Below are 27,594 nucleotides of genomic sequence, written 5' to 3'. Positions count from 1 at the left end.
TTACTCAATAAAATTAAATCTATTTAAATTAATCTTTTCTCGTATTGTAGAACAAACCACGACTTTTATTCCTCCTTCGACAAAAATTCATCCAATTCTCTCGCGTCATTCTGATATTGATACCCATTATCAAAATTCCTAATGAATCATTCCCCACTTCAATCGAAACCTCTCGCAAGCTTAAAATCATAAAGTGCGCTTGACATTGATGAATTTGGGTCTCTGCCATCGGCTGCATATTCAACTCTAAATAATGTGTGCAGCCTGAAGTTAACGAGAAAGTTTGGACATGCAGATTCTCTGTTAGAGGGTGGGAAATAAAATGAAAGGAATAGCTGAGCGCCGGTAACCACACCGGTGTGCAACAAGAACAGTCTGCGTTGAGCATTCGAGTTGAGCACTTGTGTACAATCACATCCCTTGAGTACCTGTGTTGAGTGTAATTAAAAGTGCGCCGGTTAAATTCCGCCCTTCATTCTCATTTGTGCGCAATAATTTTTTCGTGGTAGTGATTTGAAAAATAATTCATGGCTTTTCCAAGGAGAACGATAAATTAAAATGGTAATCAATTTTTTTTATTTAAAAAAGCAGAAAAAAATTAATATAAATTTATTCAACATCTGAGGAAAGAGTGAATTAACGAATTCCTGATTGAAATGAAATTGATCATTTGCAGAAACTTCATAGACGCCAATTTTGAATTCAGTAGCGAAGTGGTAAAACGGTACAAGTAAATTTTGACTATTGACCAGTTTTTAATAAATATGTCGAAATCTAAGGGAGATGGCAAAATTTTTATTATAACCTTTTTTGTAGAGCCGATTGAGAGCTACAACAAATGTAACTACGAGAATTTCGCTGTCTTCGTTAACTTCGGAAATATTCCTCAAAAACTCAATTGAGAGATAAGTCGACTTAAACCGCTTTTGAAAAATTTCATGTGAATAAAGGATTTATCAATGGATGAATTGCCCAAAAGAAATAATAAAATTGATATCAATTTTATTATTTAAATGAAACAATTCTTTTGTAATCAAGTTAAACGTTAAAAATTAAGCATTTTTATTTCATTTTTTTTAATCGAGAGTATCGGAAAATTTGAACGACGAATAGATAACTTGAACTTCATTTCTAGTGAAAAAAGAATTACATAATTTTTACCACATGAAATTTTTAGATATTGAGTAATATCAAACGATTTTACTGCATCACTGAAATAAAGAATTAGTTTCAAGTGGCAATGAAAAATACCATTCGAAAAAGTTTATTTGACGTTGGAAGAGAATAAATAATTCCTCCGGAAATGTAACAAATATTCTATCTGAAGTGCACATGTACTCAGGTTAAATAACATCTGTTTATTTATTCAACTCCGCACGAATTGGCAAATGCTTATTGGTCCAGTTGATGGCTTGATAGCTTCAGCCTGCGCCCGTATTTTCCGCCCTCATATTTTTTTCGTAAATTCTATTCAGAAAATCAACGCGATCTTTGTCTGATGATTATAAATTTTAGATTAAGTATAATGAGTATTTTCTGTATGGAGTTTTCATTGCAAAAATGAAAAAAGGTTTTTCGTGAATATTTTTTACGGAAAATTGTTTTTTTTCGGAAAATTAAATCTCGACGTTTTTTCGGATTTGCTATCAATTTGTGAATTATTATTTGTTATGTGGGAAGACCTTCGCCCGGAGAAATAGTTTATTCAAATTAAATAAACTTTATTTGAATGGAATAAATGGGTTTATTGGAATGAGTTGATGAAATTAATAGTTTTTAAGATATAAACAAATGTCTCCTTGATCCACATAAAGATTTTATTAGTTAGAAATGAAGTCATTGTTTAGATGGGGAGAAGAATGAATTTGACCCGTAATAATTCTATATCTGGATCTAAAAAATGATTTATGCGATGAAGTATTTATTTGGGATTAATAAATAATTTATTGGATATAATTGAAATTTTTTTATTAAAAGAATAGATGAGTTTATTAATTTCAAGCCCAAGTATTATTACAATGATCACAAAAATTTCAAGTTCAGAATTTTATTTGATTTAAATGTATATTTTTTTCTGAAAAATTCCTTTCACATTTTAAAATTTCACTAGGACTACTAGCTTCTGATTTAATTTTAAAATTATCTGTTTTCAAAAAATTGTCCTTCTGACGTAACTTGAATAAAAAGTTCTCAACAAAATCTTCCAAATTTTTCCTCAATCTTCTATCAAGTCCCACATTATCTCGGTAACGAGTGATTTTAATAGAGAATACAGAGGACATTGATCACAGAATATTAAATGGTCAACAAAAAAGTTCTTTGACAAATTTCTTTCAATCCAATAGTTTCAGAGATATTCCTTTAAAAAATGTTCACTTGATATTTCATTTCCTATAATTAAAACATCTTGATTCATTCAAATGAATTAATTTCAAACAAAAATATTGTTAAAATAAATTCCGTAGCGAAGTGGTCAAATGGTTCACGTCGATTTTGGCTATTGGCCAGTTTTCAATGAATATCTCGAGATCTAAGGGAGATAGCAAAATTTTTCTCATAACCTTTTTAGTAGCACTCCACTCGCTCTATAAAAAATGTTATTATGAAAATTTCGCTATCTCCCTTCAATTCGGAAATATTTCTGGAAAACTCAACTAACGACTAAATTCCCTTAAACCGTTTGACCTCTTCGCTACTAAATTTGTATTCAAATTTGAAATGAAGAGTTTAATTTGACTCAAATGCATAAAAAAATCCGGTAAAAAATTCCTCTGGCATTTTGCACTGAAGCAGATACTTTCCGCGACAATTAAAACCCAATCTGTTCACAATTTTTCCTCAATCTCCCAACAAATTCACGATTATCTCAATAACTAGTGATTTTAGCGGGAAACGTCAAAAGACATTTATCCCGAAAGATTAAATTCCCCATAGAAAAGTCCTCTGCCAATTTCCTCGCAATGCAGTAGTTTCGGAGATATTCACCAAAATCATGTTCACTCAATTTTTTATTAATACCTGAGAAAATAATTTTGTTTTCCTCTGACGTATTAACATTTCCAACTAATGACGAAACCCAAAAGATTACGGAAAAGATCATGGACATGGTATACTGAGCAGACAGTGTCAGTTCGGGGTCCCCGGTTATATTTATCAACGACGATGCAACTGGCGCAATTGCCAAACGCATTATTCGCCAAAGAAATATACAAGTCCACGAGTGACGACACAATTGTCACCTTTTCCCATTTTTTTCTGGTCCATTGGTTCTTCGGTTTCGTCTATTTTAAATATCCATCAATTTTATTGCGTTTTGAGGGGGGCACGCGGTTTTGGTGGAGGTGAATTTTTAAGGTCAGGTGGATGAAAACGGTCGGGAATTTGGCTGATCCGAATGACGGGAAATTTGTACTTCGATGCTTACGCCAAATTACCATTTCAGGCCTTCAGCTATTTCCGGATAAATGTGAATGTTTGGGGATTGAGAATTGTAGAATCTTGTGAATTTAGATTGAATCAAAGCTCAGATTGTCATTCTAAAACGAATAATCACTTGAAGAGTTGAATAATTAATTCATGAATTTTATCGTTATTTTTTCCCTCAAAAATAGTTGGGAAACAAAAAAAAATCCTCTGCACGCAAAAATCGATTATTATTGAGGAAATAAATTCAATCGCTTCGATGTTTATAGCTCTTTTTCATAAATTTTTGCGCAGTATGCAGAATTACTTTTAGCTAAAAATATATGCAAACAATTGTTTGTTTATAAAAACTCGTATTGAAAATAAAAAATACTGTAAACTACTAAATGCGAAATTTGATTTTCTCCTGGGCCTCTTCACTTCTGTGAGATAGTCTAAAATAGTCTGCAGGTGAAAAATTTAGTAGAAAACCTAGCGAATTCACTAGAAAATTCTATAGGAATTTTATAGGAATTCTATGGAGTTATAGGATTTCTATTGGAATTCTATTGAAAAAAATCTATTTGGTTTTCGCGCTGATTCTATTACTTATTCGATAAGAAAAAGTCAATGAATTTCGAATTTCTGTTCGAATTTTTCTCTTGAGATTTTCTCTACTAAAATTATTGGGTAAAAATTTTCTAAATTTTTTTCGCTGGATTTTGTTTTGTTTTCCATTGCAGAATCCGAGTGGAAAAGACTCAGAAAATTGATGCCAAGCATTCTTATACAAAAAATCTCAAGAGAAAATTTCAAACAGAAATTCGGAATCTATTGACTTTTGCTTATCGAATATCCAATAGAATCAGCGCAAAAAAGAAATAGAATTTTTCAATAGAATTCCAATAGAATTTTCTAGCGAATTCGCTAGGTTTTCTATTCAATTTTTCCATGAGTGACCTTTGTTTAATACTCGTCAAGCTCTAATGATTAAACATTAATAACATTAATAAACATTAATGTTAGGTAATATCAATTGACTATTTTGTGAGAAATTTCGTGAACGATAAGAAAAATCGTGTGAAAATTTCCGCCAAACCTAGCGAATTCATTAGACAATTCAATTTTTCTACATAACTTATTCTCTTTAGATATTTTCTATAGAATTTCCTGTGCTCAAATTTCCCAAGTTTGTTTTATTTCATTTTTCTTTTATCCTCATTAAGTGAATCAAACAAAAAAACTTATTTGGGCCGCGGAAATTCCATAGAAAATATCTCAACAGAATAAGTTGTACAGAAAAATCGAATTCTCTTGACTTTTTCCATAGAATATTTTCTTTTGAACATTTCAATAAAAATCCAATAGCATTGTCTAGCGAATTCGCTAGGATTTTTCTCCTAATTTTTTTCATCCGTGACATATACGAAATGATCGATATAATGGTATGGGAAACGAAACAGAAATAATTAACGATTTTCCTCATCATTTACATAAACATAACTAGAATAGAGTCGTTTTGTTACACCTCAACCTTTCGATTACTCATCCCTCACTATTTGCATAAAATATTTAAGGTGCATTGTACGAGCCCCGATAAAGTAACATTGTGACATTCGTCCACAGCGAATATAAACATATACAGTGAATCGAAAATCCATGACGAGAACAATATGACACTGGATGTATTGGTTTAAAACAGTCTGCATAAACTCGTAAACTCGACAATAGACGGGCATGAAAACCCCCATGTTCTTTTTTTCAAACGATACGATAAGCCTCCAAGTAGAGAATAGGGAGGAATAAAGAATCCTCACGATTGTGAAATACAGTGGAAGTAGGAATTGAGTCCAAAACTCATGTACTCATGATTTTGCGAGTATCTTGGAGAGGAAGAGAGCTGAGATAAAGAACCTACAGGGAAAGGAGCTCCGTGGTTTCTCTTCCTTGGCATTTTGTGATGTGCGAACATCTCGGCTGTCTTTATCGAAATTTTGTGGTAGCCAGGAAAAATCTTTTGTCACGAAAAACCCAACGGATGAGTGGGCTACACTGTTAGAAAATTATTCTTGTAATTTCTAGTGAAAAAGCTTGAAATTTTTAACAGCGACAAAGTTAGGGGAGGTTGGGGTAAAACGGACACTTGACTTTTTTAAAAATGTCAATGAGGGGTTGAAATGTTGATAAAATTTAATAATTTGTTTTCAATTTTTTTCAAAGAACAATTTCTTTCCTTTGTGACGAGTCTAAACTGAGCTCAATTGATCAATTTGTTTCGGAGTTATGAATAATTTTAAAAAAGTCTAGTGTCCGTTTTACCCCATCTGGTCACCAAACGCGACGGTGCGATTGGTCACCTCCGCGGGGATTCCCCGCCGTGTTATGTAGGCTCTAGCGTTGCCGAATTCACTCTACACTGCCCGGACGCGTTTAGCGAGTTTCCGGCAACGTCGCGTCATGGGCAATTTCATCTAAACATGGGAAAAAATAATTCATCTGTCCGAAATAATTTGTTTTCTTTAGGAATTTTGGGAAATATGTTGTTATAAAAACTGCTATAATTTTTAAGGCACTTCAAGTTGACAAAGTCAAATTTTTTTGAAGTTTTCCGTCTAGCTAGGCAATTGTAATTAAAAAAACGACGCGCGGCGGGTTTCCCTTATAGGGTGATCAATCTAGGGTTAACGTAAAGCTCCGGTGATCGGGAGAGTTTCCTGTGGTTTCCTATGCTACTCCTATGTTCTATAAGAGTGCGAATGCGGTTGTTGCATACAATTTTGAGTTCCCCATATTTTAGTTCAAGAAGCGAGTTCGCCTGTTATTGTTCTTTTTGAAGTCTTTTCTTGGTTCGTCTGTTGCAGATGAAAATCCAACTCTCCGGAGACTTCAAAATATTCCCGAACGATTTAACAATTACCTAATAGACAACTGAAGATAATGCCGCTATCAGAATGAGATGGAAATTGCGCTTCTATTGTTTGACGATGAAACATCGATACGAGGCATTGTATCGGGACTCAATGGAAAACAGTAATCTGGCAATTAGTAAAGATGACCGTGTCGTATCAGTACGAGGTCGCAAGCTCGACCAGCGGTGGATTCACTCGACTCCTGTTTATGTGGAGGGGCTCCCTCTACAAACTGATCTACAGGGAATTGCTGTTATTCTGTGTACTCTTCGGGGCTATTTCTGCTATCTATCGATATATTTTTAATGACACCTACAAGAGGTAGTAAATCATTCCCTCATGCTTGTCGTAACGAACTGGAAATTAGTTTTTCAAGTTTTATAGGGGAGGGTGTGCCTGTACCGCTCAGCGGGTAATACCGCTCACCCGATTTTCTCCACAACCATCAACTTGAAAATTTCTTTCTGTTCCTGATCATGAAGAATTTGATGATAGGATGTGATTGTCGGAAAAATTTCACTTTATTTACCACTTTAAATATGAAAAAACACGTAACGAAGTTTTGAGGTCTTTACAGTGCAAAATTTGTGGACTTGTAATTAAGGTTTTTGATAGTTTCAAACGCTGAATTCTCATATTAAACTGTGGTTATTCGATTCGCGGTACTTTCACGCGTAATTTGAGATCAACTCGAACTCAAAACTCCACTCATGTCAATAATTATCAACAATTCTGTTGACGCCGAGCGGAGCCGGTAATACCGCTCATAGAATCGGCCACGTAGTTGCTCGACAGCACTCGAGTACAGGTTAGTTTGCGGCGCGAGCGATACACGCAAAACCCTATGAGCGGCATTGGAATCGTGCCGAGCGGTATTACCCGACGGCGGGTAGTACCGCTTAATAGGCTCTCTCTTTTATTTTCAATCAATTTTGTGGGTTCTCAGGAGAATTAGGCGTCTACACTTCGAGAATAACGAGTTCGATACTTAAAGAAGTCTCACAAATACGTTTTTTATACTCAAGTTGAAATATAAAATATAAAACTGGCATTTCCCCTTAGGTGAGCGGTACAGGCACACCCTCCCCTAGTTACTTAACCCTCGAGTGGTCGCGCCTCTTCACCGAACGAGTCTGGTCGCGCGCTAAGCGCTGCGCAGTCCGTGTATTTTCGAGCGCGACGTTGCCAGAACGATTCTCCATCTGCCAGCTGGGAACAGCACGGGGGCTGGCAACGTCGCTCGTCAAATTTCTACTACGACTCTGGTTGCGCAACGAGCGCAGCGCCGATTTTCTCTGACCGCACTTCATTGAAAAATTAATAAAAAAAAGATTTGGTGGCCGCAGAACAATAAAACTGAATTCAAGGCCACGAGGACTAATTATTTGAGGAACTTCTAAATTGGAATTTCGTGATTATAGATATTTTTGCAGTTATCATGAAACAAATGAAAAGGACTGCGCTTTGCTCATAGCGCGACCACTCGAGGGTTAAACTTTGATGGAATTCATTAAAAAATTGAATCCAATTCAGTAGTGAAGTGGTAAAAGGAGAGAAGTCAATTTTGACTATTGACCAGTTTTCAATCAATATCTCGGAATCTAAGGAAGATGGCAAAATTTTTGTTATAACCTTGTTTATGGGGCCGATTGAGTGCTACAACAAATGTAATTACGAAATTTTCTCTATCTCTCTTAAATTCGGAAATATTCCTCCAAAAATCAACTGGGAGATAAGTCGACTTATCTCTGTTTACCACTTCATTACTGAATTATTTAATGATTCATCAAATTGGTTCCTTCTCGTATTTTCTTTTGTTCCACGGATGAAAAAAGGGAAGTATATTCATACTGCCAACGTTGGAGCCATTTTGACTGCCAACATTGGGGCTATGTTGGCTACCAACGCTGAGGCAATGTTGGTTACCAACGTTGGGGCAATGTTGAATTCAATGAATCATTAAATTAAAAATATATCGTTATAGAAATCCCATTGGAAAGCAAATTGCCAGTTTAGTAGCAAAAATCTGTTGACTAGGGGGGAGTCGGGCAAAATGGGACGTTTCGTGATCTCCTCCAATTGTCAATATCTTCACTTATAAATGAAGATATTGACAATTGGAAAAGATCTCAATACGTCCCATTTTCCCCGAACCTCTCCTATATTGTGAAAAAGGCAATTTCCCACTTATTTTAATTTGAATTCCAGGAAATTTGAATTGCTAGTAGTCTACTGTGACACCTTCATCAGTCTCATTCCTCTGAGTTTTGTCCTCGGTTTTTACGTTGCATACGTAGCAGCACGATGGTGGCAGCAGTACATGGCAATCCCCTGGCCAGACAAGTAAGCGTGTTCTATCACCATTTGTTCACATTAAGTCGTCGTAACAATTAACTGATAAAAGTGGAAGGTATATGCATTCCGTCTCTCGTGCTGTTCCTAATCGAATTGTCGCCATTAATTTTCTTTGGAGTTCTCCTTCTGAGAATTACACGTCCTATTCAGAGATTGCGGGATATCTTTACCTCACGCTGAAGAAGAGATGTAATCGAACGAAATCCTTGAACAGAGCTAGGGGATAGTAATCTCCTTTGCCTTTCACGTGGAATAACAAATGGAACATCCGTCTAATTGAAAAATGCATCTTCAGTTGAATATTGCAATACAGAAATAAAGTGAAAATGTCGAGTTGCGCAAAGTGAAGACTATCTCTTTAGAAGGAATGCAATTTCAAGAATTATCTCATTTTAGTAATTCTGTAGAATAGATAAATTCATCTCTTCATCGCTTTTTATTAGTTTTTGGCCGATTCATAATAAGCGATAGAATTCGATTTTATTTTACAATTTATTCTATTGAAATATTTTCTGTGGAAATTGCTCGACTCAATTTTTTACGTTTTCTTTCTTCATTCGTGAAATTGTTTCCTCTATTAAAAAATAGGTGGAACATTTTTGGTCAGCAATCTATTTCGCAATCAAGTTTATCTTCGCTTATGAATAAAAAATACTTTTTCATCACGCTGTGACGAAAAGTGAACTTTTCGGCACGCTCCGCGTGCCTAAAAGTCCAATTTCCGCCACATTGTGATGAAAAATATTGTTCGTAACTCGTGAAAAAATGTTTTTTAGCTCGTGGGATTATATCACTCGCCTTCGGCTCGTGATATAAACCTCCCACTCGCCAAAAAACACTTTTTTGCACTCGTTACGAAATATACTATTTTGTCTCTGCTGCTACGTTCTGCCCATGTCGAAAAGTGCCTTTCCGTTTACTAGTAAACGAAAAGTCGAAACTTGTAAACGAAAAATGGCACAGTTCGGCACTCGCTGAACGTAACATCACTAACAAAAAATCTAGTTCGGATACACGTGTGACGGGGTGTTTTTAACTCGTCGCACTTGTATGATACAAGTTGTATCGAAATATACTAATTTACATATAATTTAAATATAATAATATATAATATAAAATGTATCAAATCACGATAAGCTTATTAATAATAATAAAATGTTTGTATCATATATATCATGTATTATTATTTTATACATTTTATATATAATAGTATATTTCGTAACGAGCTAAAAAACATTTTTTCACGAGTTACGAACAACTTTTTTTTCCATATTTTTTCACGCTCCGCGTGCCTAAAAGTCCAATTTCCGCCACATTGTGATGAAAATAAGTATTCTTTATTCATAAAATAAAATAAACTTGGAATATTTCTAAGTTTAGAAGAGGCTTGGCGAAATAGATTGCTGACCGAAAATATTTCACCCATTTTTTAATAGAGGATTGACATGAAGATTGGTGGACAGTTCTTCGCAAAAGCTCACATTTTCAAACTTGCACAACGCTTACACCTGATTTCATAAACAATGTGATTTTTTCGTTGTAAAAATTTTTGAGGATCATTTTAAAAGCGGACATTAACTTTTTTTCAATGAATAAATGAATACATATACGGAGAGAAAAATTCAATAAAAATTACCAGAAAAAAAAACGTAAAAATTACGTTTCGAAAGGTAATCCGCGAGCGAAGTAAAATTCAATAAAAAGTGTGAGCCGGAACTGAAATTGTACGAATCGCCACGTAAATTCTACGATTTGTTCCGTAAAAATTAATCACCCGTCTAATGACTCAGCTGTGAAGACAACAAGTCGTTCCATAATTTTTTCACAACGATTGAGAAATTTTACGGAACGGAACGTAGAAATAACTCACCACACGGAGAGAAATGTTCAGTAAAAATTTCGGAGCTTACAATTCGCTCACGGATTACGGAATCGACTCAGAAAATTTAAGTGACGGTGTCGTAATTTTTCACAGGAGATTCAGATAAAAATTACGGAACGCTCTGGAAAAATTCCGTGATAGTTCCGTAAAATTTCCTAAAAGATACGTAATTTTTATTGAATATTTCTCTCCGTCCAGCTTCATAAAAATTGTTGAACGTTCAAGAATTTTTTATTTTGGAGGCATAATAAGTCGGAAAATTTCTTTAAGATTTTATTTCTTCGGTAAAAATTACGTGACAGTTTCGTACTTTGTTCGGTGATGAACCTGAAAATTCACTGAACGTTTCAGATTTCTTCTCTTCCATTCCTATAAAAATTTCCGGAAAACTATTCCCCATTGCGGATTACGTGAATTGTTCCGGAATTTTTACTGAATATTTCTCTCAGTATAGTGATAAAAAATAATACGCAAAAATGAGTAATCAATCATGATGCGCGTGAAGCGCGTCTTCTTCTATAACTGCAGAAAAAATCTATTGATGTTTCACAAATTCTTTTAACACCTTAAAGATTCTTTTGGAAAGATACCTAGGATTGATAAAAATTCCCCATTATTGAATGGAATGTTTGAACACGGGAATAATAACCACCATCCACCCTTAATCATAAAGCTCATTGTTCAAGAGTGATGCACAGTGTCGCCCTGTACGTGACGGGTAACGACGATTATGGACGCATGCTGCGTAGGTCATTAATGCGCTACCTCAACTTATCACTGATATTGGTTCTGCGGTCCATAAGTTCGGCCGTAAAACGCCGATTTCCAACGCTAGACCACGTCGTTGATTCGGGATTTATGACTGCGCTGGAGCTAGAACTGTTTCTATCGGTGCCTAGTGTAGAGTTTAATACCTATTGGATACCATGCACGTGGTTTATCAACTTACTCAAGGAGGCTCGACGGACGCACAGACTCCCAGATGCTCAGGGACTCAAGATTATCATGGAGGTAAGGAGAAAGAGCGAGTCAGTAGCGAAGCGGTAAACCGGATTAAGTCGACTTTGAGTATTGGCCAGTTTTTAACGAATATCTCTGAATCTAAAAGAGATATGAATTTTTTTGTCATAACCTTTTTTGTAGAGCCAATTGAGGGTCACAAAAAGGGTCATGAGAAAAATTTTGCCATCTCTCTTAGATTCACGGAAAAATGGCTTCTACTTTTTCAATTAAATGCCTATTACACCAAAAATCAATATTTGCAAATGGCTTGTAGCAGTATTCGTCGCTTTTCGATGCACAACATTTTTTTCGTTGCGAAAAGCATAGACCGGCATCAATCATTACTTTAGTAATATTATGAGAAGTTGCGCCTTTCAGTAATCTAGATTTATTTATCATAATTGAAATTGAAAAAATAATATAATAATTGGTAATTCAATTTCTCAACTATTGGTTGATAAAATAATTCAGTATTTAAAAATTTAAATTGATAGTTATTGTTATAATAAAAAAATTGGTGAATAATATTACCAATAGACTTACTCAAAATTTAGCTGTAATTCAAAATTTCGATTATGCCGATGTCTGGAGAAAAGTAGTTCAAAATCTATTCGAACTTGCAAATCTCGAGGCCACAGGCATAAACCATTATACGGCTTCTACCCTAAATTGACACCAAATATAATTTTGAAAATTTTCATAATCAGGAATTCAACGATTTCCGTTCAAAATGCGGACTTCTCTGGAGTTACGATTGGGTATCGATTCCCCTAGTTTACACTCAAGTAGTTACATTGGCGACATACAGTTTTTTCGTAGTAGCTCTGATAGGCAGACAATACATAGAAGGCGACAAGAAGCCCTTTCAAATGGAGCTCGACCAGTATTTACCAATCTTCACGATTCTCCAATTTTTCTTCTACATGGGATTATTAAAGGTACTAGATCTCCCTCGTCGATCCTTCAATCATCGCATAATGATCCTCTCACTTTGTCATTACGTCAGGTGGCAGAGCAACTGATAAACCCCTTTGGCGACGACGACGAGGACTTCGAGTTGAATTGGCTCATTGACAGGCACACGAAGGTCTCGTATCTCGGTGTTGATACTCTGATGAATCGGTGTCCACCTCTTGTCAAAGATATCTACTGGGACTCGGAGGATCTCATACTGCCTTATACTGAAGCCGCTGCTGCGTATAAACGCAAAACCTATCGTGGCAGTGTCGCCAATATGATGTTAGTACTAATGAATCATAGATGTACAGACAATACTACTTTCGGTTTTAACTTCTCACCATTGAAGATGCGAATGGGGAATTGAAGCTACCACGAATTGTCGTATTAAGGCCCGGGTGTACTATCTTTCGAACGTTATCTCGATGTTTTTTTTCATCTTTCGTCATCGGAAATTGTCAATCAAGTCCTGCATCATGCAGAAGTTTTAAAAAATTATGAATGAATAATAAAAAAAAAGTAGAAGAAATTCGTAATTTTTTCAAAGAGCATTTTTAATTTATATTCAGAATAAGTTGAATAACAAGAAATTGAAAAATGTACCTGATTTACGGTGACAAATGGCGGCCTGTCACCCAATATCATGCAGGGGGAAGACTGATTTCGTAAATCTTTTCCCACACTGCACAGAGACATTTATTACAGAAAAGGCTCTTTGAAAAAAGTTGTAATATTTTGAAGAATTTTTTAATCACACTTTTATCACATAAAAATGGCAGATGACTACATACCACTGTTTTGAAAATTGAGATACCTCGCTGTCACTTCCAATGAGGAGTTAGTGTTTTGTTATCCACCATGGAAAATGACAGCTAATAGATAATCTGCCACAGCGAATCAGATATTCGTAATTTCCACTTTTTTCAACTCATTCTGAATCTCAATTACAAACGCTTTTTGAAAAAGTTCAGATTTTTTTCTATTTTTTTTAAATCATTCTATCATAATTTTTGGGAATTTCTACACGATGTACCACTCAATGGACAATTTTGGATTACGAAAGATGAAAAAAATCCAGATAACATTCGAAATCGAATTTATCATCCTTACCAACTCTAATTCTTTTCCTCCGAAAGCACCGTCTGTGGATACATATTTATTGAAGGAAAAATACAGTATTTTTTCCAAGAAATAGAAGAAGAAATGTCTTCTATAAAAAATTATTCGGGTTAAAAAAATTGATCTGCCATCGCCGATTTGAGGCTAATCAATGATCCGTCGACAGATTTATCTCAATCCCGCACAATATCGCTCTAATTTTATTTCCAGGGTTCCCGAGGAGAAGCAAACAATGTTCCTGCCAGAAATAACCGAAGAGGAAGAGTCCGAGCAACAAACCCCCACCCCGAGAACATCCACCGCGAGCCTGACAACACATTCGAACGACAGTCCCCTCAATGGCAAGCGGTGAGTCCTTTCCCTCTGAGTAACTAAAAAAACTCATTACAGAAGTGATTGCAACACTTTGCACAATTGCCCAACACCTCACACCTCTTCTCAAATAATGAAAAAAATCATTCTGAAATCTATAAAATGCACGGACAGACAAGTTGGAGAATAGTTATGGAGAAAATCTCGGGAAATTTTATTGCACAAAAGGCAATCGTTGAGCGAAATGTATAGTTGAATAAAAATAGGATATTTCGATACGAGTACGGAAAAGTGTTTTTTGGCTCGTGGGATTAAACCTCCCACGAAAGATGGTTTTGCTTCCTACTTCATCCAAATCCCATCCAATCATTTCCTATGACGTCACAATGATGTGGAACGCCATATCAATTCCCTTCTTTAAGGGTGCCAAGTGAATTTGAAAAAAGATTCAAAAATAGTATATTTCAGCACGTGTGGGGCAATATCGTCTTTAACGTGTGTGGGGTTTACAGCATGAGCCGAAGGCGAGTGATGTAACCACACACGTTAAGGACGAAATTTCCCAACAAGTACTGAACAAAATTTTATGTCACGAAGTGACATACTACGGAGTGTGACTCGACGCTTCGCGTCTCGTGTCTGATTCAGCCGGTTTCAGGCTTCGTGACATAAAATTTTGTTCAGTACTTGTTGGGAAATTTCGTCCTTAACGTGTGTGGTTACATCACTCGCCTTCGGCTCATGCTGTAAACCCCACACACGTTAAAGACGAAATTGCCCCACACGTGCTGAAATATACTATTCTTTCCCTCCATCATTGGAGAAATATGTATTCATCCATCCGACGAAATTTCAAACCCGCAACCGGAACTAGACATCGAGAAAATAAATGCGGAAAATCCTCTATTTCGCGTGACGAACCTCGAGAAAGCATGGGATCAAATGGGTACGGCGGGTTGAAATATCTCTCTTATTCACCCCGGTACCCCATTGTTTTTTGTCGCCATCACATTGAACACATCATTCCCCATATCTTCAAATTTTTTCAAATTTTTCTTGAGTTCCTAGGGGGTTAAAACGTTCAATTTAATCAAAACGCCGTAAGAGGCCGTGTATAAGACTGATTTTGTTTATTTAATTTCTCGATATCCATAAGTTCTAAAATTTTAAAATTGTCACCGATGTTCACCATCTGTCTAATACTATTAATTTAAAAAATTATAACTTTGTTGGTGAATGTCAATTTTCAAGGTCATTGCCAAATTCACTTGGCACCCTTAATGTAAAAATGAATGCCGTAAGAAGGACAGCAATATATACCAGAAATTTGAAATGAAGAAATCGCTAAGAGCCGGATAGCTCAGTTGGGAGAACACCCTTTGCTCTTTTTTTTTTTTAAGCACATAAACTCCTAAATATGAAAATAATTCGAAAAATTATAACTACAAAATGATACACTGCTACGCACACATAATATGTTCTACAAAATACTGATTAAGCTCGAGAGTCAATAATACTTGACCAAAGTTTATGTACCAAACAACATATCTCTCATTATAATTTTTTTCAAGACTGGTTTTTGATATATGTAAATACTGTATATATGTAAATATTGTTGGACTCAAAATAAAAACATAGTCAAAAAAAAAAAAAAAAGGAGAACACCCGATGCATAATCGGAAGGTCCCGGGTTCAAATCCCGGTCTGGATTATCCATTTTTTCAATAAAAAATTTTCTGGTTATTCATATTGAGAATAATCCCGGTTCCCCTCCTACCTCATCCAAATCCAATTCAATCATTTCCTATGACGTGACAATGATGTGGAACGCTATGTAAATTCCCTTCTTCACTGTAAAACCATGTGATTGTTCGGGATTAAACCTGCCACGAGCCAAAAAACCAAGTATCGTCTCGAGACATCCTCCAAGTATCGTCTCATAATGTTTCCTCAAGTCTCTCGCGGCATCACTAGTTTTAACCCCCTGCAACAAGTCATCACGTGAATTCCTTTGCTCCAGGCAGATCATCGGTAATCCCTCAGCCTCGAAAGTCTCCCGAAATTACCCGGAGACAGTTATACCACTGGATCTCCACGAGTTTAACGAGATTGAAGGACAGTCTGTGTCGTCTGCCCAGAAGAAATCCGTGAAGTTGACGCCCAAGGTCGAGAGGAGAAGGTTCTTTCCATTTCCCCCGAAGGCGCAGCCCAACATTCGCCCTTGGCCGAGTGCCACAAACCTCGAAGAAAGTACTCTGACTTATGCGAGTACAAAGGAAAATGGAGACCCTGAGAATGCGCTTTCGTTATCGATTCAGAGTCCACCGCCTTACATCACCGTTCGCAGTGAGTCCCAGGATGATCCGAGTGAAGAGGCCCAGGGTTTCTTCAACTCCGCCTTCTCCCAGGAGCATCTTCCAGAGGTCAGCGAGGTCTCGTGCGGTATCAGAAGCGTCGGTGACTCCCCGAAGACGAGAACTGCCCCGAAGTTCCTGGTGAGACGACAGGGCTCCGTGGGCAGTGGCCCCAAGAAGAAGGGCATCAGGTGGAAACGACCGTTGGACACGCATGTCAGTAGGCGAAGAACTGTGGACTGCCTTCCTTCGGCTAAGAAGATCATCTCTCAAACCAGCAGTACGCCGGATTTGAAGAGTTTCACTGTTGGTGATCATAGAGACGTTTTTGTGCATAAACGCGCGGTCAGTGAGGAGAAGGAGTCGTAGTGGCTTTCCGTTGGCGGGTTGTTGGGGAACATGAAGGTCTTGGGAGGGGTAGTCACGAAAATTTCGCTATCTCCCTTAGATTCGGAAATATTCCTCAAAAACTCAACTGGGAGATAAGTCGACTTATCTCCGTTTACCACTTCGCTACTGAATTAATGAATCAACTTCGGACTCATCTATTCTTCGGCAAAAATGTTGAAAAAACTTTGTTGAAGACTTTATTACTAAAAAAATCTCCATTGATCATTTCGGCTAATTCTGATTTCCATCCTCGGAAATTGAAGATTTTTTTCTGAAGAATGAAAGGAATAATAACGAATCGCTTTGAATTATGAATCATATTGACGATTCAAGATCTTCAGATTGCGATGCTAATTAAAAATTCCTTTTGATTTGCCATCAATTGGGTCGTGTCTCACTTTCGCTTTTATTTTGAATGATTCAGACGCCGCCTGGGGGACTATTCGAATTACTTTTCTCAGATGTTGTACAATACCTTAATGAGAACACTTGCCTCAGGCTTTTCGCTCTCTTTTTTCATCGCGAGTGAAAAAGAATGGGGAATGAAGAGGGAATAGCGGACAACTTCCGCTGAATACGTGGATTTTACATTGGGTTTATGCCCCAAAACATGAAAGGAAATGTTCAAACAATTAGTGTTTTCAATCTGTTGAGATGAATTCAAGATGAGGTGTTTTGTCGACAATGAATATTGTTAATATTACCCAAGGAAATCTATTTTTTATATAATGATAATTATGATTCAGTATTATGTAATTGTATTCAATCCTAGATGGACTAATTTATCAGTCTCTCAAGAGGAAGGATTATTATGTAGTTAATTCGATTTAATTTAATTATTAAATATGTAAATATTGTAAATATGTCGATAGTGAATTAATGGAAAAATAGAAATTAAATGATGATGATGGATTGATCGTGTTGGTTACCATTTCAATTAAATAAATAAATTGATATTCAAAAAATAGTAATAGTATTCAGTTCGATTACATCAAGTGTACTTTTTAGAAATATGAAGTAAATTTATCGAAAACGTGGTCATACCTAATTCAGATTAATTATCGTTTTTTCGACGGGCACTACATGCTGTGATGAAATTCTTGTTTGATGCATCGATCTGAAACTAATCGAATTATTTTATGTGGATGGGGAAATGATTTCTAGTGAGTTTTGTTTTCAGTTGAAATTATTTTTTGGCTTCTTAACCATTCGTTACTCACATCCACGGCACGTATAACTTCTGAAAAAACTCATTTAAAAAATGTGCAAAAATTTGTATGTCTCACGGATTTTATCTAAAAGCACATTCTGCCATTTCTAACCACAGCGAAAGCCCATGATTAGAGAAAATTCACTCCTATGCTAACTGCAAATCCAAAACAGAGATCGGCAGGAAAATAATTTCCATTATTAATATTTCATTACCATATCAATGGTTAATTAAAAAAATTGAATTATGATTTTTTTCGTAATGAATAATAATACCAAATGTAGTTTTCATTGCGATACTAATGAGAAATGAAAGTGAAAAAAGAAACAAATAATTTATTAATCAATAATGGTACAAAATTTATTTTCATTATTATATCAATGGAAAATGAAAACCAGAAAGTCCCAATTTCTTTCGTCATGAATAATGAAACCAAATCAATTTTTCATTACCATAGTAATAGATACAAATCGTATCCAATAATATCCTTTAACGTCACAAGATGTGAAACACTATATAAACTCTCTTCTTCATTGAAAAAGGATTGCGGTATGACGGGCCTAACTGCCTAACTACTAATTTTTTGTTCATTGTCCATTTTAACTTACTACTTATTTTAGCTCTTCCCTAAAAATATTCAATTAATGAGATAGATTTTATTATTAATTAGATGAGTATTCAATAATCCCTACCCATAATTACTGATTAATTGAGTAATAGAAACTTTTAATTTCTGATTATCATCATAAATAATAACATTTCGATAATTATTGTCCATTGTCACAGTAATGAATATTCTGACGGGCAACATCACCCTGAATATTAACAGAATAACGAAAATATTTTTGTTTTCATTATTGTTTAGATGAATATTGAGAAATATTTTCGATTTGATTATTGATTGAATGACTATTCTAAAATATTCAAGTGTAATTCCTGATGAGATAAATAATAGTTTTTTATTGTTAATCATTACTCATTGATACGGTATTTGAAAAATGTAAATTTCTCAATACTCATTCATAATATAATGAAAAATATTTACACGTTATTAGCTATTAAATAAAAAATATGTATTTGCGGTGTAAATATTGTTGAAAATAATATTTGTGCCGATCTCTGATCCAAAATACGGCGCCGTGGCGTGCCGCGACTCTCATTGTGTCACGGAAATATTTCACACGGTGTTGCCACACTTGTGGCTGCCGGGAGATGAGCAAGTCCATCCTCCGAATGAATTGTGACAATGCCGCGCTCGGATTTACCGTACCGCGCGGCGCCGCAATGTGAGTAACGTCCGGCAGTTTCACGCGAGTAACGAAGGGTTAATTATTGAAAAGGGACTTACTGAGGTTTTGGGCATTGGTACGCCATCTGATTTGATATGGTACTCGTACCTAAGTGGTTGAATGTCTTTTCCGTATCTGTGAATCGAAAGTACCTCTAAAAATTCCACTTTTCAGACATCGTAATGAAAAAATTTTCAAGTGAAATTTTCGGAAAATACTTTTAAAGGATGATACAATCAAATAAAAATATTTTTGAAGGAACAATTTTTTTGACACATCTAGGTGTATGTAGGACCTCAAATCGTTTTACCGCTTCGCCACTCAAGTGACGTAAATACCTTCGGCTCATGGGGTTGCTATCGTAGAACGGAGCTCTCATATTATGCACATTCATTGGGTTCTTCATATCTGGGAGGAACGGTTGGGGATTTCTGAAGACAGATACTTTGGGAGGATCACTGTTCATTGTCTCTGGCTTTACGAATAATTCTATTTTCTGTGGCACATTTCTCTCGATGAAACTCTGAAGTTCGATATGATTCCATGATCATTAAGGGAAATGAAATTATCATCAATTTAAATTATCATTAATCATCGTTAATCATCATCATCATTATTAATTGAAATGAAAGAAGATGAATACACGGCAATGCAATTACCGAAATCCGAGGTTTGGTGCTTGCTGGAATAGTCACATAATATTGGCCCTCTGATTCTTTCGCACTCCTCACCCCCTCGTAACTACCTTCGAAATTCTTATAATCCCTTTGCAAAATTTCTGGTGTATTATCCAACATAACTATTTTTCCATTCTGCGAAAAATCCACCGAAAGTGATTACAATTGTTCCATTTTACACTGAAGTTCAAACTTCAGAAAGTTTTAATCATTTCAAAGATATTCGAGAAATTTTTAGAAATTTTATGAATCACAAGAAAAACTCTTGGGTTAAAAATTTTAGTTTGAAAATGCAAATGCGTTAGGTTTTGACATTATTGGGTTCTGGATGGATGCCGCGTTTGGTTTCAGCATTGCGCCGACGTTTCGCAAACTTTGCAGTCTGCATCTTCAGGGCTATGAGCTCCGATTCTGAGCTACGATGTCTGGGGGTTGTCCTTATATGTCTTCCCCTGTGATGGCGTGGGAAGGGAAAGGGGGGGGGGTCAGGCAACCGCATGTTTTTAATTGATCAGCTGGTCACAGGGGAAGACAGATAAGGACAACCCCCAGACATCGGAGCTAAGAAACGGAGCTCATAGCCCTGAAGATGCAGACGGCAAAGTTTGCGAAACGTCGGCGCAATGCTGAAACCAAACGCGGCATCCATCCGGAAGCCATAATAATGTCATTAATAAGGGCCGCGAAAGCCTCAAAACTAAGCGTTAGGTTTTTCTCTTTTTTTTATGCGTGGGCAAGCAAATGAACAAAAAATCATGCTTACATTTGTCCCTGAAGACAACTGTTCCTTCTCCTGATGGACGCCCTTCACCCCCTCATTCACCCCCTCGAAATGAACCTTATGGAGTTCATCCTTACTCCCGTCCACAATTTGCAGATTTCGCTTGAAGAAAATTTCACTCTTCCTAAGAATTTTAGCCCCCTCGTTGCAACTCCCGAACAATTGACTCTGATACTCTTCAACATCGTTCTCCAGGGAATCGTTATTGTTCTGCCTCGTGTCATCAGACCCCGAGGAGCTCCCCTGAAGTCGTTTCTTCAACACTTCAATACTCTCGCACAGTTTCACCGGCAAACTCATGACATTCCTCTTATCGAAATTGTTGAATGTGAGTTCGTTGGCCAAATTACTGATGTTCTGCTTCATCGTGGCGATCTTATCCTGAAGAGACTCTCTCTCCTTCACTCTATCGTTCAGACTCTCATTGAGAGTCTGATTGGAGGTGCGACAGGTGTTGAACTCCTCCCGAAGCTGCGAAATATTTTCCTCCAGTTTTTTCTTCTCCCTTCCGTACTTCGTGATTTCCTTCTGCAGGAATGCCAGCTGATTTAGGATGTCGCTCTCATGCTTGAGGTCTTTGATCTCCGATTGGACCTTCGCAGCATTCTCCTCGGCTTCTTTCAATTTCCCCTCGATTTCGGAGTTTTCGCGTTTTAGAGAGTTGAGTTTCTCGTCTTTCGATTTTAATTCGATCGCGGAACTCGTGAGTCTGCAGGAGAGAGAGTCCCTCTCAGTCTCTAGGTTTATTATCTGCTCGTTTTTCAGGGCCAACTCGCTGGTCAGGTTGTGGATTGTGTTTGTTAGATTGTAGTGTTCTTTATGAAGTTCTATGAATCTGGGAAATTGTAAAATACGGCATTTCATCATGCTGGGGGACAAGTGAAATTTTAAAGCGAGAAGTCAGGAGCATGTGGCGAAAAGCGATGTTTAACCCTAGTCTGGTCACCAAACGCGACCCTGCGACTCGGATCACCTCCGCGGGGATTCCCCGGCGTGATATTTAGGCTCTGGCGTTGCTGAATGCACTCTACACTGGCCGGGCGCATTTACCGAGGTTCCGACAACGTCGCGTCATGGACAATTTCATTTAAGGGGTAACGGAACCGACCACAAAAAGAGATTTATCAAAAACAAATTTTCTTGGATTCTATGCAATGAGAATCAATGGAACTTTTTCCCCGTATTGAGAGTAGCGGAACGCATCGCTCTCTTCTCATTCTGTTCTTATTTATGCAAACAAAATTGCAAATTATTTAACGGCAAGGACCAGGGCAAGGCCGACGCCATTTTATTTGTAGGAATCTGCCAAGTCATGGTAGAAAAACCAATTTTTTGTAGATTTTTCTTACCCGATGGCTATTTTCATGAGAAGTGAGCGATCGAGTGAGGTCCAAGACAGAGATTTTGAGTACAAAAACGTATTTTTGTTGCATATTTTTCGTAAAAACTTGTTTATCATGATCGGGTGGTATCCAGGAGGTAACGTGTCCTTTACAGGGTACCAATTCTAAGAGGGAAGTACTTTTACGAGTTAGAGGATGATGTAGAATGTTTCCATACCATTATTAGTCATTTATATCTATTGAATTCTATTTTATGGGCTTTTGTACTTTTCACGTACAAAATCCAAAAAACCAACCGCAATGCCGATAGGGGGGACCCCTAACCTCTGCGTGCGACGGGTTCCGTTACCCCTTAAGAGGTAATGGAACTTACCATCAGAGTAGAAACTGAATTTCAAGTTTTTTCGTCGTCAGATGACTATTTAGCAAAACCCAAATTCTTACATCATCAATAATTTTGGTATCTATAGTGTAACAATTTGGATTTTGCTGAATAGTCGTCTGACGACGAAAAAACTTGGGATCTCATTTCTACTCTGATGGTAAGTTCCACTGCTTCTTAACTTGAGTTGTCTTTTTTTTTTAAGCACAATGTAAACACAATACAAATTCAAATAAACAAATTACAGGATAAATAAAATCATTCCAACATTTCCATTCTACTCAATGGAATATTATTTCTCTAATCAGTACTCCCAATAATTAAAAAAAACTTAATAAGCAAAAATTAATAAAAAAAATAGTTAATAAAAAAAAATTTTGTGCTTGATTTGCGTCAAACAATCGTACTTTCGACTGTTTCATTTTCTCCCACTCTCCCCTAACTCCAATAGAATTTAATCACTAGAACATGGAGATTTACTTTAATTCCATTTTGCTCTTAGATTTCTTCAACTCCTCGACGATCGAAGAATTCTCATGAAATTTGTGTTGAATCTCTCGCAACTGCCTCAACTCCTCGGACTGAATCTCAATAATCCTCTGACACTCTTCATAACGATTGAGGTACAGATTCGCTTCGTTCGTCCTTTTGACAATCTGGTTCTTGAGTTCCTGCATTGGTTCCATGAGTTCATTTTTCAACTGCTCAATTTCATCTCGTCTGGGACCAGGGCTGTCCCCTCCACCGGATCGGAGGCCTGAAAACCAATGCAATAGCATCCAACCAATGCATTTTATTGTATGTGGAGAGATGAGTTATTTACATTCGAAAGCTTCCGAAAATTCATTGAATTTGTCCACGGATTTCCTCAGATAAAACGACAAAGCTCTGTCTATATTCTCATCCTCGACGTTCCGATCTGCCATTGATTTTTCGTGGAGGATTTTATCTTCAAATCCTTTCAACATCGACGACATTTTATCTTTATACTCGTCCAGTTTCTTATTCTTGCTCCTCGACTCAATCTTCAGATTTTCAATGATTTGCTTCAATTCGTTCTAGTTTCAGCAAGAAAAAAAAAATTTATAGAAATGGAGAAAAGGAGAAAATCTCCGAAAATATTTTCAATGTATTTCTAGGGACCTCCAAGTTGCTGGTGAGGAGTGCTGTGGCGGCAAGGAGAGGAGACGACAGTGATTTTTTTTGCAATTGCTTTTGATTTTCTACTTTTTGTTGTAGACATCGAGGGAAAGATAATGGGCGAATGCTCTATTAACCGATGGAACTTATGATTATGACTTTAATATTTGCTTAAGGATGTTTAACCCATCAAGTGAGCAACTCAGTGTAAAAAAAATTGACTAAATAAATCATTCATGTAACAAATTATTTTTCTCATCAAATTAGAAGTGTTAAGGCGTACTGCTCCGGTCTCAAGAACAATAACTAAAGAAAATGTTCATAGATAATGGAGGACTTGTGACTGCAGTGGTAACAGTCAAATTTTGATCGGGCAACATCGCACGCTTCGGCTAGTCGTGGGGTTGCAACAGTGAGACGAATGTTTGTGTGTGTTATACGTGTCCATATGCTTCCAGCACTCAATTATCGTCACCGACTTTACCGACCTCGATCAGCTGTTGTGCGGTGTTGTCGCGTTGCTCGACTCGTAATGGCGGTCAAATTTGTTTTAGAGGAATTCGAAAATCAATCGAAGATATCACGCCTATATCCCGCTCCCTTACTTGTTCTCGCCGGCAATAGATTCTCCATAGTCTAAAGTAAATGACTTGTGATTTTTTTTTAATATCTTGAGTGTCTAACCCATGCAACATCGAGATCAAAGCTCGCACGGTCACGTTTCTTCCCTGAGCGTAATGTTACAAGAAGTGATTTTCAGAAATTAATTTCTCACTAGGATGCCCCGATGGGAGGATTAAGATTATTACTAACGTGCGGCTCAAATATGAACCTGACATGTGAGACAATATCGAAATTATTGAGAATGTGGGCTTTGGCTAAACATCCTTAATATGGCATTGTGTCTTTGTTATGTTAACTTTGAGGGCCCAGGTGGCATAGAATTTATGATCTAATGATTGACAATTGAGACACAATGAAAGTAATTGATTTCACCTCTCGTTCCTGATGTTTGTTGCACATTCGATCGATCAAGTGCGATAATTTAGCAATTTCCTCCTCATGGTCTAAACACTGCAGGTGCCAGTTCTTCTCGGATTCTATCAATTCCTTTCTCTCTCGAAGAATTTTTTCCATTCCCTTTTCACTTGGTTCTACTCCAAAGCTCTTCAGTGATCGCAGAAATTCTTTGAGTTTATTCTAAATCAAAGAAATCGGATGAATGAGCATTGCGTTCCCTTCAGAGAGAATTGATTCACGTACGTTCAAATCGTCTCTCTCAGCCCGCACTTGGTCGTTATTTTCCCTCTGGCGCAATTTATTTATTTCCTTCGACAGTTCGAGGCACTGATCCCGCTTTTCATCCAGTTTAGTTTTCAACTGATCGATCAAGTTCTTCCCATTCGCTATCTTTGAGTTGGACGAATTATCACAGAGCAATGAAGATGTAATGAATACACTAAGAAAATAGTAGGGGAGNGGTTGGGCTCATTGTACCTGTGCTAACATTGATGAAAATGCAGGACCCACGTACTTTTTTTGTGACGAGTGCAAAGAATCAGACTAAAACTTTATTATTTATTACTAACCTCATATTTTATATTTGTTATTATTCATTATTGTTATTCATCATCATTGTTATTATTTATTTTTGTTATTAATCATCACTGTTATTATTTATTATTTTTATTAATCATCACTGTTATTATTAACTTCCCGGAATATGGAAGTTATTTATTATTGTTATTAATCATCATTGTTCTTATTCATCATCATTCCATCCAATTTCACCAAGACTTTTGATTAGAACGTGGACATTTTCGTATTCATTAGAATGAAGTTATCTTACCATGATGTTGTTCTCAATTTTCATTAATGGCAGTATACTTTTCACGTTCACCTCTAATAATAAATTATAAAAGTCAATTACGAAGTGAAAAAGGTGTCATTATTGAAAGAAAAAACTTTCCTGCGGGGTTTAACTGGTTCAAAAATAGTATCTGGCGTCTAACTTCATCACCCACCGCCCACCACCTCCTCCTCCATCACTCTCACCCCTCCTATTCAGTGATGAATTTTGGAAAATTTTATTCGTGAGAAAAAAAAACTTTTTTTAGGGGTCCATTTTGCCCCCAGGGATCCGTTTTGCCCCCCGGTCCGTTTTGCCCTCTTGGTCCGTTTTGCCCCCCCACCCCCTATATTTCGTAACGAGTGCAAAAAAGTGTTTTTTTGGCGAGTGGGAGGTTTATATCACGAGCCGAAGGCGAGTGATATAATCCCACGAGCTAAAAAACATTTTTTCACGAGTTACGAACAATATTTTTCATCACAATGTGGCGGAAATTGGACTTTTAGGCACGCGGAGCGTGCCGAAAAGTTCACTTTTCGTCACAGCGTGATGAAATAAATACTTTTGCCAAGTGAATTTGCTAACTCCACGAAAATACACACATTTCAGATGCAAATATTTATATACATTTACTTGTGGCAAGTAAATTTACTTGGCAGAAGTAATTTTTTTTCTCAGTGTAGTGATTCCAACAAAAAAATTGATAAAATACCTTTTTGTACTCCTCGATCGCTGAATTACGCTCTGTCATCATTTCCAGTTGTCGTTGCATGCTCTGTGATGGGTGAAAAGGTAATATGAGTACAAAGAATGAATATTTTTTTGGAATCCATGTCTTTTCAACTAGGCGACATTTCAACTACGACATTTCAACTGCTCAGAATCTGCGCGAAATCGCTCAATGCATTTCAATATAAAATGAAAAATAGCCGTTGAAAAAAAAGCAGGGAACTCCTTAAAAACGAAAACTATTAATACTAAATTATTGATCTCTTGTAATTGTTAATATAAAAACAAATTGAATCTTTGTATCATATTAATCATTAATGTATTAATGATAAAACAGACCAGAAAACCGTGGTTCAGTGGTTAAATTGAGTTGCATTACGTTTTCTGTCGAACAGCAAAGAATAAAAAAAATTAAAATTGAAAAAATTTCGGCTAATCCCTAAAAATATAGTAATTCCACAAAAACCAGTTGATATGTCGCAGTTGAAAATTTCAGTTGAAATGTCGCCTAGTTGAAAAGACGTGCCACCATTTTTTTGCCAATGAAACACTGACAAAATAGTACTTTGGTCATTAGGCCGAAAAGTGATTTTTCCTTTACTCTCGTAAAATTTACGTAAAGTGCCACTTTTTTTTAAATCGTTATACACTGATAGAATGATTCATTTATTCCAACCGAGATTCGTTAACTATTAACGAATGGTAGAGTTGAATATGACCAAATGAATATTCGTTAATAGTTAACGGGCCTTTCGAGTCGGGGGCGAAAGTAGCAATCATATAGAACAAACAATATTTTTTAAGGTCCAAAATTTTTTACGGCCGGAATGACAAAATTGACTTTACACACGACCTTGAATCGGATGTTTTACGGATACGTGCGAAAAAGTGAAACTTTGTGCACTAGTAACACAAAATACTATTTCCGTATTGCTCTTCACTTTCAATCCCCTCGTTCGGGTAGTGGCATTGGCCCCTCTCCAAACTGGTAAAGAGGGCGTCCATAAATCACGTGAGCCAATTTTGGCTCATTTCTGACCCCCTCCCCCCCTGGTGATCAATCGTAACATTTCATTGACCCCCCCCCTCCGGCATGTTATCACGTGTTTTTTTTCAAAGCTCAGTATGAAAAATGATCGCTTTTGAAAACAAAAATTTTTTTTTTGTTAAAAAGAACTCTTTTATACCCGTCTAATGAACGAAAAGTAATTTTATTCCAGAAACAAATCGTTAAAGTATATGAGTCATAGTTTCATCTCTTAAATATATTAGTTTCAATAGTATAATGTTTCGATATTTGGTATCCATCACTCTGCAAATAGTTCCTCTTTGGAAACAGCCTTTTCTATCGTGTCTCTTTGGGAAAAGTCTTCTCTATATTAGCACGTTTCGTACCGAGAGACTCTGAATTCATGAGTCGTCACCAATCCAAGGATTGTTAAAACATTGTTTAACACTAACAAACACTCTACTGTCAGGGTTCAACAAAAAATACACGTGATATCCCCCAAG

At 36.6% G+C, this 27,594-nt stretch overlaps 2 protein-coding genes across 3 annotated transcripts in view; one reads left to right on the top strand and one right to left on the bottom strand.

Moving 5' to 3' along the window:
• The first annotated feature begins 390 nt into the window (after positions 1–390).
• Positions 391–17,647, top strand: LOC107041766 (bestrophin-4). Of its 2 annotated transcripts, XM_015262497.1 has the most exons (8): positions 391–561; positions 6,264–6,632; positions 8,520–8,654; positions 11,235–11,559; positions 12,258–12,488; positions 12,557–12,789; positions 13,837–13,974; positions 15,959–17,647. In XM_015262497.1, exons 2-8 carry the CDS (start codon positions 6,454–6,456, stop codon positions 16,659–16,661), a joined length of 1,944 nt encoding a protein of 647 aa, XP_015117983.1. In that variant the 5' UTR covers positions 391–561; positions 6,264–6,453; the 3' UTR covers positions 16,662–17,647. The 2 variants fall into 2 exon arrangements, with proteins under 2 accessions (XP_015117983.1, XP_015117984.1); XM_015262498.1 differs by lacking the exons at positions 391–561; positions 6,264–6,632 and having other exon boundaries at positions 8,577–8,654; positions 11,222–11,559.
• Positions 17,648–17,736: 89 nt separating this feature from the next.
• Positions 17,737–27,594, bottom strand: part of LOC107041754 (centromere protein F) — a 12,955-nt gene continuing 3,097 nt past the window's right edge. Inside the window, exons 6-14 of the mRNA XM_015262481.1 lie at positions 26,066–26,128; positions 24,768–24,914; positions 24,501–24,704; positions 23,188–23,422; positions 22,845–23,121; positions 20,622–21,474; positions 19,841–19,993; positions 19,477–19,704; positions 17,737–17,799 (exon numbers count right to left, since the gene is read on the bottom strand). Of these exons, the coding sequence (XP_015117967.1) occupies positions 17,737–17,799; positions 19,477–19,704; positions 19,841–19,993; positions 20,622–21,474; positions 22,845–23,121; positions 23,188–23,422; positions 24,501–24,704; positions 24,768–24,914; positions 26,066–26,128 (2,223 nt within the window). The remainder of the gene's footprint in view (positions 17,800–19,476; positions 19,705–19,840; positions 19,994–20,621; positions 21,475–22,844; positions 23,122–23,187; positions 23,423–24,500; positions 24,705–24,767; positions 24,915–26,065; positions 26,129–27,594) is intronic.

The sequence above is a fragment of the Diachasma alloeum genome, unplaced genomic scaffold, assembly GCF_001412515.2.
Source record: "Diachasma alloeum isolate Michigan unplaced genomic scaffold, Dall2.0 Dall_scaffold_00379, whole genome shotgun sequence".
In the NCBI taxonomy this organism is placed as follows: Eukaryota; Metazoa; Arthropoda; class Insecta; order Hymenoptera; family Braconidae; genus Diachasma; species Diachasma alloeum.
Note: the sequence above shows the minus strand (reverse complement) of the source record. Positions and strands in the feature narration are given on the sequence as shown.

Bases quoted from the DNA above. Each gene is read 5' to 3' on its own strand.
- LOC107041766 (XM_015262497.1), top strand. From the start codon at position 6,454: ATGACCGTGTCGTATCAGTACGAGGTCGCAAGCTCGACCAGCGGTGGA. The intron at 6,633-8,519 runs GTAGTAAATCAT...TTTGAATTCCAG, and splicing joins TTTAATGACACCTACAAGAG to GAAATTTGAATTGCTAGTAG. The intron at 8,655-11,234 runs GTAAGCGTGTTC...TCATTGTTCAAG, and splicing joins GCAATCCCCTGGCCAGACAA to AGTGATGCACAGTGTCGCCC.